General features: G+C 33.3%; 1 protein-coding gene across 2 annotated transcripts in view; it reads left to right on the forward strand.

Annotated features, from left to right (window-relative positions):
• LOC148607524 (uncharacterized) overlaps positions 1 to 12,334 on the forward strand; it is a 49,477-nt gene extending 37,143 nt beyond the window's left edge. For both annotated transcript variants that reach the window (XM_088545411.1, XM_088545412.1), the window contains exons 7-8: positions 6,039 to 6,062; positions 9,031 to 12,334. In XM_088545411.1, the coding sequence (XP_088401537.1) occupies positions 6,039 to 6,062; positions 9,031 to 9,089 (83 nt within the window). In that variant the 3' untranslated portion in view covers positions 9,090 to 12,334. The remainder of the gene's footprint in view (positions 1 to 6,038; positions 6,063 to 9,030) is intronic.
• Positions 12,335 to 13,353: the final 1,019 nt, after the last annotated feature.

Raw genomic sequence — 13,353 nt, forward strand, 5'->3', positions numbered from 1 at the left:
AACGTCAAACCTATACGAAACCTTGCAAGCCGATATAAAAAATAACATGAATATAAAAAAATACTTCCTCAAATGATTACCCGATATGGTTTCATTACACGAGGCAAATCAGTTGAACGTTAGTGACTTGCACCCATCGAAAATATTAAAGAAGTACCAAAAATGTCACATCTCCCTTTTTAAACAGTCATACATGGTTGGCTCAAATTTAAACTGTAAGGTAGGGGCGTAGGAAACAAACTATGGAAAAAGTGTATGAATATACACCATACTATGAAATCACACTATTATGGATACTTAAAATAGGGTTTCTAAAGGGGTCGTTTCCGGGACAACCTATAAGGGCAAACTTCCTTGATTAAAGTGTCCCAAAGTTCCCTTCGTTGCGCAAGGTTCATTTCCGGTACCCCTCCTAACGTTCATGTCATTTCCGGTCCACAGCCAACGGATGTGACGTCATGTGTATGCACATTGAGAGTGCACCACCCTGCACCATCCAAAAAATATTTATCGTATGCAACATCTTTACTACTTGCATAACATCAAAATATTTGTCTATATATAAAAATTATAAAAACCTCAATTGTTACGATCCTGTGGAAATACCATGTAACCTAGTATCGACCGTGTGATCAATGTACGAAAAATTGTTTTGTAGATGATTCCAGGATAGTACAGGAGAGTTGATATAACTTTCGTTCGATCCTTTTGCTGTTAAATCATGCAATAAAATATGTTAAAATCAAATTCAAATCAGCAGGATAGTAAAGGTGTTTCAAGTATATTTTTCTCTTACGTAAAAGAACAAATCATAAATTGCTATCATGCTTTAAGTCATGTCTACATCAGTGCCTTCTGGCGATTATAAGTTTCCATTACACAGACACTTCTTGTGGAATTTCACTTAGATACATAAGAAGAAGAACGAAAATTTATAAACGGTTTCAAGTATCATGCGAGGTTTCAGCTTAAAATTAATATTACCCATTTCTTACGTATTATCGGAGACGCCGCTTTTTTTCCAAATATGGAAAAACGGCATATTGTACTAGCATGAGCATCTCATGTGATCCTTTTCCCCTTTTGGTATAATTATTAACTCAGTGTTTCATTAATATGGGAATATTGCACACAGACTAATAATAGGCTATACATTTACTACATTACAAATATATTTAAATTACGAATATAAGCGTTGTTAATGAATTAAAATGCATTTCCTTTACAACGTACTTTAGGACTATATATAGATTAATGAAATGTACAGCATCATGTACACATGCATTACAAATTAAAAGCATTCGAGAACGCTGATACGTATGAAAAAGTTCCGAATGGACAGAGTTATGATATCGAAAATAAACGAGAGAACATCGGATATATTAATTGTTTACTTGCTCCGTATTTTAATCTTGACTGTAATCATACCGTTTGAGGTTTTGTCTACAAATAAGAGAAAACGAAAGTTGGATTTGCACTATTTTTGTCCTCAGTGATATATATATTTTTGTTTTGATTAGATACAAGGTAGTCCTAATAAGTGCAGCAATATACATGCACTGTGCTCTGTTTTTATTTCAAAGTTGATTTGACATTCTATAGCAGATTTTTCCGTTACGTCGAGAAAATAATAACAATTGTGTTTTTCACTTCCACTGACCTGTCAAATCTAGAACAGAGCTCGATCCTGTTTTACAATTTTAAATCTTATATGCAGAACACCAAGTTTCACCTTAATTATGTTTTGACCCTAGCGGAATCAACTTTGCCAACATTGAATATATCGATACGTATAATACTATTAGGGTAGTCTAATCCAATCATCATATCAACGTTTGGAACTTCATTTATTTTGCTCACTCAATCCCAATGCATATTTCAGATCACCTTTATAGTTTTAAACACAGCAATACATGATTTCGTTTTACCATTTAAACAAAAAAAATTGCATTCAACAGGCATCATTTCCTTACAATTATTTACTATTTGTTTCCGTAAGTTTTAACCTCGTCATTTAAGTAGCACTCCAGATAAGGATAATGCAAAATGTGATTCATGGGTAAAAAGCCAGCATATTTTTATTCTTTATATTTAGTTTGAATTGCTATAATAATCAGGAATGTGCTGTATTATCGTTTCGGAGAGAAGGGCTCAAGGAGTAGATATTGAGGAATCAAAGAATGTAAAGAATTACACAAGCGGAGAATTAGCAGCTTAGATCACAGTGTTCATGTTATAAATTCCAAAAAAAGTAACAGTTGGAATAGAAAAAGGTTAACCAAGAGATTCTGTCTCTGAAAGTTTACTTTCGATTCGCTCTATTTCATTTGTGATTTTACGAACATTTGCAACTTCATCCCGCGTGTTATATTCATTAAAACTTTCGACCATTACTTCCATTGCATTTTATTTAGTGTCATGTAATTTATCCCGCATTTTTTTTTCATTTTCTGTTCGATAAGCTACTTCCCTTACACTTGCATAAGTCTGTCTTTAGAGTTTGGGAAGTCGATTTACTTTTGCTATATTCTTCTTTTTGTCATAAATTTTAAAGACCCTTTCGTCGCTCCCAGATGTTTCTCAATCGGTTTTAACATCCACATTTAAACCTTAATATAATTACATTTTTGAATAGGATTAGGAAAGGATGTGCCGATATGGACTTGACCGACAATTTAGTGTCTAGATACCTCGATTACAATTTAACAACTCCACCCAATACACATTGAACTGACCATTGCTATTCACTAATTATGCCGCTTCAATAGTAACAAAATTATTTGCGGAAATCACTGGACAGTGAAATTAATAGAATGAATAAACATTTGATACTTCAGACACCCGCAAGTGTTATCAGCAAAAATATAATGAAACTACAGGCAAAACAGATTATTAATCATTTTTAAACTGGCCAGCCATTAATATCTCTGAACTAAAAAAAGTTTAAAAGAAACCAAACGCTATTACTTAAGATAATTTCAATTGAACATAACTAAAAATATTTTTTCTTCATACGATTTATCCCCTTCTTGATTGAATCTAGCAATCAGAATACAAAAAATGCACATATAAATTCAGGTAAATTTATAATACGAAAAGCAACAAAATTTAGAAAATCATTTTAGTATCGTCTATTAAGCACTTAGTCACTCCATAAGTCCATTAGTAACTAATCGAAAGGTTTTAAAGACATAGCTTGCATAATGGCCGAACTAAAACAGTTTCTTATCTCTCTTGCGCAACTCCAACATATTTTCCAGGAAAAAAACATATATTATCCTACTTTACGGCCGATGTCATCTCGAAACTTTGTGATTCATTACGAGAACAAAATAATTAATTTTCCAGTCCTTGAACGTTTTTGTCCAATTTGATCGTTTTTTTTTCTACGCAGGTTACTTCTCATGTTACCAACGATTACAAAAATGTCGAAAACATTTTTGAACTCTACGCCATTTTTTCCTTGGATAATGGTCCCTTTCATCTATCATTCCTTGAAACAAATTGCATCACATTTGTCAACGAAGACCACAATTCGAATTATACGGAGTTTACTAGGCATCGCCGATAATGTCTTATTTGTTTAACTTACATGGTTATAGTTTGTTTGTTTGTTTGTTGGGGTTTAACGTCCGAGCAGCAATATTTCAGCTATATTCAGACGATGAACATGAAATTGATGATTAAATGAACATGAAATGATGATGAAAAAGGGATGGGACACAAGGACAATGGGGTCGACAAATTTTGATTGCCACTGGAAATAGGGAGAGGTGGGTAGGGTCGGGCAATTTAGCCTCCTGTGGCGGAGCCCTATGGTTCCTACTCCGAGAGAATACCACAGTAGGGTTCTTTAACGTGCGAGGAACGTGGCATCTTTCCCAACACGGTGCACCACTATGGTTTGCGGTCAGGTTTTCCGTATTATAGCCTGACAACCCCAGCATGTAACACGCCAGGGGTACCCCATTCCACCACCTGAGGCACACATCCCAGTTGCTCTGTAGGCAGGGTTCTGAGCACTATTTAGTCGCCTTTTACGACAAGCTTAGCGCTGCTGCAGACCTATTCTTTTAACACCCGGACCTGCATGGGGCTACATGGTTATAGTTATTATGGTAATGTCTCACAATACGCTTTGTCACATATTTTGTGGGCAATATAATTGGATACATCGTGTCATAAGGTAGATTATCTGCATACCCAAGACGCACACCACACTGCATAAGTTTATTTGTATCTTGATTGGGATTCAAATTAGAGTTTACTGTTAGTCGATAACTGTTTAGCTCTATCTATTGACGGTAAACATTCATAAACTTCATGCGTGAATAGTTTGTGCTTCGGTCTCATCTATTTCATCATTTAATAAAGTTTTTGTTTTTTATAAGTATTTTGTTAGTTAAAAGTTCTCAATAAACTTATTGAACAACACACGATAGCGTAAAAGTATTATTAAGTTCGAATATTTAGCTGGATTTAAATGAAATATTTTATTAATTTCATGTATAATAGGAGTTAGAGATACTGATTTACTAGTAAAATGTCCAAAGATTGACGATTTTGCAGTTCTATTAACTTCTGTATCACACGCTTGTTCTTTATTTTCACAATTTAATGGCCAATACTGTTCGTATAGTAGAAGAAGAATTAGTCGATCTTAAGTTTGTTTGCACATATCCCAACTTCAAAGGATACGATCATTTCTTTATTTCCCCGGTTCCGTTTGCAAAATAGATCCCAACGGATCAAGGAACATGTATTTTTGTCTAAGAAAAAAAAATATTGGTATATTTCAAATCTTCACACTGAGATTCTGAATCTATACATATCAATATCCGATAATTAGAATGGAAATATAATAAGAAATCTATCTATCTGGGAAAACATCATGAGACATATCAACATAAATCAATCTCACGTCAACTTTGAGAGACTAAATAAATTTTACCACACAGCAAAATTTTAATAGGAATTTCTTGGCAAAACTTCATTTCTTTTTTAATTACAATTCAGGACGAAAACATTAATACAAATATTCTTGTAAAATTTAAACACATTTGGTTGCGACTTACAAGTTATATGAAACCATTTTTAAGTAAAAATGAGCTAGTGACTCACAATGAAAAATCAAACTTAGAAATACCGCTGATTTTGAAACCTGTTAAATAAAAAAAACTTATAAAAAACGTATGCTAGCAATTTTAATAAATTCAAATAAAAATATGTTTTTTTAAATAGCATAAAACACCTTTAATAGTCCTCCGATCGTCTTCATTAATTAAAAAAAAAATAACTGACATTCTGCAATTACAGTTGCTCAGGAAAACACCATTTTTTAACATTAATATAGAGAAGAGATGAAATTACTTACTTTCCAATATAAAATGCATAGACTAAGAAATAAAACAAATTCAGAGGGTAAATGTCAAAGATGGTATCTTCATTTTGTTATAGTATTTAGAACTAATATTTGCCCCGTGCAGGTCCGGGTGTTAAAAGAATAGGCCTGCAGCAGCGCTAAGTTTGTCGTAAAAGGCGACTAAATAGTGCTCAGAACCCCGGCTAGGGTTCTGAGCACTATTTAGTCGCCTTTTACGACAAGCTTAGCGCTGCTGCAGGCCTATTTTTGATTGAATATATATACTTTCCTAATAACCTAACCGAATAACTCTATATCGTTCCCTGTCGATCTTGTTTTTTTTTAGTTTGTTTTTTTATTAAGGCTGAAAATTATGTCGCTTATGTTTAACGTGAATGCGCGAAAAAAATATATATTTTCAGTGGACATGATGAAATAACACTACTATCTAAATATTCACACATTTTATACCAAATGTTAGTTATATTTAGTTCTTTTGGGAATTTAAATGCTTGGCACTGGGTTTTTGTATAGTTTTATTGCAAGATACATGTAATACAAAAACATATAATCAAAATTCACGTGAAACATTTTCAGTAGTATGCATTAAGTAATAAATAGCAGAATTCCGAACAGATCGATAAAGACTGTATTATTTTCTATTTTTTTCTTCCAGTTAGAACTGACGTGTACGTAGACTGTAAGTATAATAAAACATATTGAAAGATTTCATATAACAATATCCTATTCGGAATAATGACATATTATCAGTTTTACAAAACTATATGTATATATAGACTGTCTCATAACTGCAAAAAAGCTTCCTTATAACCTACATCACTGCGACCGCCGATTCGTATGCTGAAAATATGTATTTTGATGTATTATACGAAGGCGCGAGAAAATGAAATTATATGATTGGGTTGTCATGATATGAATAATACAAAAATCATAGCTTTTAGCATTTCATTTAGACAAAATATTAGGGATAAGTGTTTAAAGTGTTTGGAAAACGTTTAATGTGGTTTTACACCATAACAACTAAAATAATATATTCAAAATAGCATATTCGTTTTATAGTAGTAAGCATTAAGGTGTAAATAAAAAACAATGCCCTACAAAATCTAAAATACTGCTCCTTTTTACAGTGAGTGTTCCAACAATGAGTAGTATGTAACATAGAGACAGAATTCATATCACATTAATCTATTCCAAATAATGGCATACTTCCAGTTACACAAAAATTAATATGATATGAGAGGTTTATGGTTTATAAAAAAATAATAAGATGAAAAAAAAAACAAACAAAAACAAACAAAAACAAACAAAAACAAAAACAAAAACAAAAATTAAAAAAAAAACAAAAACTGATAAAACATAGAACACATTCATATCACAATAACATAACATAAATATGAAATTTTATGTTTAATTACCATCTTTTGTAAATTAGAGCTGTAATAAATGTAAGGAAAGATGCAAAAGAAAACGATGATTTAATTAAAGATATATAACTTCATATATAATGTTCTTACCTAACATTCCTATTTTGGTATATTTTGGAAAAAAAATAAGTACTTGTAAAACCCGAAACCGCGATAGGACGCGGAGTTACGATAGTAGTACGCCAAAGTGCGTTTATGATCCCGCTGAACTGCGATGATTAGACATGATTGTTGACTGTCAATTACAACGCATAAATGCGTTGGCCTCGTCGTGGAGGTGCGTTTTTTTTTATTTTGTACTTCGCTGAAATGTTTTGACTTTCATGTAATTTTGTTTCCGTTGATATAATAAATTTACGATTATCTTGAAATTCTTAAGATATGATATTAGTCTACATGCAATCAGAAAAAAAAAACGTTGCTTTCATTTTGTCCATACTTCCAACTATATAGAAAACTATTAAAAAAAACAAATTAATAGTTTTACTTCATTTTATCCCACAACCAGTGGTAAATTGAATAAAACTTGCAGTCTCTTAAAGAAGAAGATTACTCTTTTACATTAAACTATTTTTAACTAACTTAGCTTTAGACCTTTTGTGGATAGCTCTACGACTTCCGAATTATCGTTTAAACTAAATGTACTACCAAAAACACATCTGATCGATAGTACCTGTATTTGCAACTACAAATATAATGTAGTATAAGACATCGCTTTTTTTTCTCTGCATGTGTGTCATCCTATACCCTGTTGCTAAGGTTATCAAAGAATCATTGATACTACAGAGGTCTATATTTGATGGATTAATGGACTATACGTAAAATAAGACAAACGTGCCACTCTGGTTCACCGGAACTGAAATTGTGTCTTCGACATTCTAATACACTTTTTGAAGTCGTATACATTGGAGTTTCCTTTTCACATTTCAACTGCAAAATACCTTTCATTATTCGTTGTGAAAATATGTCTTACTTTTTCAAAAGGTAAGGATCCATGACATCAATTTATAAAAAAGGGAAAAAATCCTTCTTTTAATACAACGATAACAATATGGTCCCGGTAACATATGAATCTTTTTACCATATATAATATAGATTTCATCCGAGTTGCTCATTCACTTTTGTTACTTTGTATGTGTGATTTTAGTTACTTTATGTTCTTTGTTGTGTATGTCTGTTTTCCATGTCTGGTCTTTGTCCCTGGATTACATTATTTTGATTACCGCTATAACCTTGGTTTCCTTGATTACTCTTTCATGATGCGCGCAATACGACTTTCAATATCCGCTATCTTTTGTTACCAGTAGCTACAGTTTATGTCTCTCCAATTACCTCGAGTATCGTAAAGTGTACGCCCCGTGCAGGTCCGGGTGTTTAAAAATGGGCCTGGAGCAGCGCTAAGCTTGTCGTAAAAGGCGACTAAATAGTGCTCACAACCCTAGCCGGGGGCTAGGGCGCTCTGCTCACAAAGCAACTGGGATGTGTGCCCCAGGTGGTGGAATGGGGTACCCCTGGCGTGTTACATGCTGGAGTTGTCAGGCTATAATACGAAAAACCTGACCGCAAACCATAGTGGTGCACCGTGTTGGGAAAGATGTCACGTTCCTCGCACGTTAAAGAACCCTACTGTGGTATTCTTCCAGAGTAGGAACCATAAGGCTCCGCCACAGGAGGATTAATTGCCCGACCCTACCCACCTCTCCCTATTTCCAATGGCAATCAAAATTTGTCGACCCTATTGTCCTTATGTCCCATCCTTTTTTTCATTTCATCATCATTGCATGTTCATTTTATCATCAGTTTCATGTTCATCGTCTGAATATAGCTGAAATATTGCTGCCCGGACGTTAAACCCCAACAAACAAACAAACAAACAAACGTAACGTGTACTGTTAACACTCAACATTAGTAGTGATACATTTTATGTTGGTTTACACACTCAACAATATACTAGCTACTTCCTTGACTTTCCTTTCTGTTTGATAGTTTTCTCTATAACATTGTACGCGCTGATATAAACTTGTTAACACAATGTATTAAAAAGTACATAATGTAGCAATCGAAGAAAGAAAACATAACCACTTTAAAAGGTTTTCGTAATTAATAGTACTGTCTGCAAGTATAATCCCTGAAGAGAGATTCTGTAATGTATTCATCCTTAACGACGCTTGATAATAAAGTGGAATATTGGATATGCTGACTATATACTGTCATACTTTTCAGGTGCAATGGCAACATCAAACGTAAAGGAAACTTTTCAAGCCAATAAAACAATAACATAAATATGATGAGTCTATTCGACCAAAATTCAAGACGGATAACGAGTTCTGGCCATAACCACAATTCATCACCAAAGATGCAAGAGCGTCTTCTTTTTCATACAGAAACGTCTTGTACCATCTTATTCGAACTCAACTCTGTTTTTAACCTCCCACTCTACACAAAACATGTCTAGACACTCCTGTTTTGGAACATACCTCATCATTATACATATTTTTGGCCATCATTTTGGATATTAACTCATTAAACCGGATAAAGAGACGTTAATACCAGTATGTTATATTCCTATCGGTAAGGGCCAATTTGTCTCCCGTTAAGGTTTTTAATTCATCTAACTAACACATGACCAATTTTGTAATAGATTGACAGAAAAGTCATCATACAGTCCCTGTATGGGATAAACTTTCCACTTGCCCCATACCCAATTGCCCAATCCCCCATTCCCAATTGCCCCATACCCCATTCCCCCATTGTCTGATATCCTATTCCCTAAAGCCAAATTCACCATTGCTCCATCCCCCATTACATAGACTTATTTCCCGTTGTTAAATGCCTTTCCCCATTCCGAAAAAAAGTAATGTACATATTTCATCAAACACATATCATGCATTAGGATGCGAAAAGTTTTGTGCAATCAAAATTATTTTAGAATCTTGCTGGCGATTTTGAGTAGTACTGAAATCACGCGATATTTGCATTGTATTCATGTAATATGGCCACTCCGAGCTGCATGAAAAATAATAATGCTAAATATTCTAAAAACTATAGATATAAGTATAAACAGTGGTTGAATATGATTTCTAAAATTATTCTTAAAAATGTAAATATTATCCAGATAAGGTTTTTGTTGATTGTTGTTATACATATATTTCAAACCAAATTCTTGGAAATGAGAATTTTTTTTCCAATTAAATGAGTGCAAACACTTAAAATTACCTTAATGGTCTTAGATAATTATTTACAATGTTAATATTGTAAAAAAAATAAACATTATCTGTGTGGCTATTGCACTTTAATTTCAATCAAATTTATGCAGATTTTAAGGATGCAAAAATAATTCAATTGCAATGATGGTCCAAAATTATTGTTGAAAATATTAAAAGTGGCTGTATTATTATCCGGTTGGTGGTTGCAACCCTCATATTTCAGTCAAAAATCTTCAAAATCGCATATTTTGCAAAGTGTATGTGTGCGAACACTTTAAAAAAAATACCTATTAGTCTAAATTTATTGTAAAAAAATGTTAAAATTGTCTATATCATTATTATGTTAATGGCTGTCAAATATATATTTATGTTTTCAAAATGAGACATTTTTTGCAAATAAAATTAGCGCGAACATTTAAAATTACCTTAATGGTCTTCTAAAATTGTTTAAAACGTTAAATTGTCAAAATAAGCATTATACGTATAGCTGTGATACATTCATTTCAATCAAACTGCTCAAAACTGACATCTTTCTGCAGTTTGTAAGAGTGGGAGCAATTATAATTACAATAATGGTCCAAAATTATTGTTAAACATATTAATTTTTTTCTTTATGCTGACGTACGTTTTATCGGCTTTTTTTTTGTCATCGTATTTGGGTAAAAAGAAGATTGAAAGCCTTAATCCAGGGTCTGCAGCCATTTACTTTCAATTTCCAACTTCGTTTGCAAATCAGATTCCGTCATGCACAGACGGTCACGTGAGATCCACAAACACTGCCTACTTTGTGTATCTAAACAAGCATGTGTACTGGAACAACATGGAGTCGATAATTCTGAATTAAGACACTGGATAGATTTTGAATCGAGTTGGAAAACGAAAGAGATCGTCGTAAATTTGATGGACACATATTTCAATGTGACTGTTAATAGAAGTTTTAGTAGAAGTTTCACTTGATTTTTCATTATTCATATCCCATGTCCCATTCAGTTATGCGACATTATGCATTTTTTTGTTTCGAAAAAAGCGACACCATTAAAATGGTGTCTGAGGTCTTTATATTTTTGTTCCATTGGCGCAATCCCAGTACCCAGCACACCTGCCTTTTTATTCCCCAACTGACATACTTGTTATCAAGGAACAGGTGCAAAAACTAAGGAGCCATAGGATTTCTTCATATGAAATTTTAAAGGCATAACCCAAAATGAATTGGATGATATATGAAAAGTTTATTTTGTTCAAAATATAATAGATTACACAATCCTCACTCTAACTGCAACTTCAACCAAAAACATAAAGAGGGCGTATAGAATGATGTTTTTGGCATTGATGCACAAAATGATTTGTAAAATGGACCATGCCTTATGTTTTATTAATCTATCTTTATTCAATCTCTGCAACATTGACCATTTTATTAGCAAAGGAAAGGGATCTTTTAAAATGTTCCAAATTCCTGAAAACAATTTTCTATCCTCCATTGAAAAATAGAATAAAAATGATTCTATATTTTCTCAATTACTAAACAAGGCAGTTTTTTTAGCTCACCAGATCATGTGAGCTATTGCCATAAATTATACAAAATTCTTCTCCTCTGAAACTACTTGACTGATTAGAACCAAACTTGATTAGATATAAACTTGGTATAAATAGTCCTTGGGATCTCCTGCATAAAACTGGTTTGGGAATTTTTGATTCTTCGAAAAACATGGCCGCCGTTACTTAAAATAGAACATGGGGTTAGACAGTAGTTTTTGATATATATCTCCAAAACCGTTAGGTTTAGCTAACATATGAATAAGTAGAAATGTTCAACATGATGAGATCTATCTCTGGTCAAATTTTGGTTGCCAAATTTCTTTCAATAACTGAAATGATCCTTATTATCAGGACTACAAAAAGTTTAAAAGAAACTTTTAAAAGTTGAAATGATTTTAATGATAAGCCCTACCAAAGACTTCTTGAGTTAAAATTGTTGGACAACTTGTTCAATTTATTGCCTTTGAAAGGCAAAATTCAACCAGGTGAGCGATTCAGGCTCCTGGGAGCCTCTTGTTTCAAAATGAAATATTGATTTCGGTAGCCTCTGAATTAAAACTAAAAATGTGTGCTTGTGCAACAAAACTTTCTTATCTGAATCTGACATCAAATCCCTGCACCCTAAATCCTACAATAATATTGTCACTGGAAGATGCAACTAGATTTACTAGTGTATAAACATGTTTTATTTATGATGCATGCACACAGTAATAGAGACAAGTGCAACATTTTGTCTAAACATGTAGGTACTCAAGTAAATTCCAAATAAACTTTTAATTAGCTTATGTGAATGTTATCACTTTCGCCATAACATAATAAAGTAAAGAAAACTCCTCAGCAATTAAACAAATTGAAAGAGCAATACAAGAATGTATCCAACTTAAAATAAAAACTTTGCAGCATGATACGACCACAGACAAGTGTGGACACAATATTAGTTATTGACACACTAAACATAGAGACTTACATTTCATTATGGACACAACAAAGCATTTGGACACAATATTGCACAATATTTTGAAATTCAATGTGGGTATAAAGGTCTGCTTTAGAGTGCATTCACTTTGTACTTCATTATCACAAAAATAGGGTTCATTTAGTAAGCACACTTCTTAAAGCTCATAGAACTGTTGTATGCAGTGTTAATGAATGGAGGTAGATGGTCACGTGTAATTACTGAATTAGGGTTCTCATGCGCATGTTTGTGGAAGAGTAATCAAGGGAACCAAGGTTATAGCGGTAATCAAAAGAATGTAATCCAGGGACAAAGACCAGACATGGAAAACAGACATACACAACAAAGAACATAAACAAACTAACTAAAATTATACATACAGAGTAATAAAAGTAAATAAGCAACTCATATTCCACTCAAAACTGGCAGCAAGGACCAGGTGCACCGGTAGGGTAAGCGTCCTCTGCTTTTCTAGAAACACATAGAAGCAACATAAAAAGTCATGTCCGGGGTAGACAAACGAGGAAAGGAAAACTATGACCCGTTGAATAAATGAGTTTTCATGGTGCTGATGGATACTCTGCAAGCTCTGGCATAACGTATGAGTTGTGATATGAACACTCCATACGCAGGAACCGAAGGTATGCTGCCACAGATGAAAGGGAAGTTGACAATTCTGAATGAAAAGTTTGTCGTAAAGTTTGGTCAATAGTTTTCCTTTACCATCGATTTCTAAGTGTAGGTCAAAATATGAGGCTGACTTCACAGTGTCTGTAGTATCCTTTATCTCAAGTTCTTTTGGGTAGATACGATGTATCAAATCCCCGAAATTGGGATTGTTTAAAGATA

Source organism: Perna viridis, chromosome 9, assembly GCF_037379345.1.
Source record: "Perna viridis isolate PV_CMFRI_1.1 ecotype Kerala chromosome 9, ASM3737934v1, whole genome shotgun sequence".
In the NCBI taxonomy this organism is placed as follows: Eukaryota; Metazoa; Mollusca; class Bivalvia; order Mytilida; family Mytilidae; genus Perna; species Perna viridis.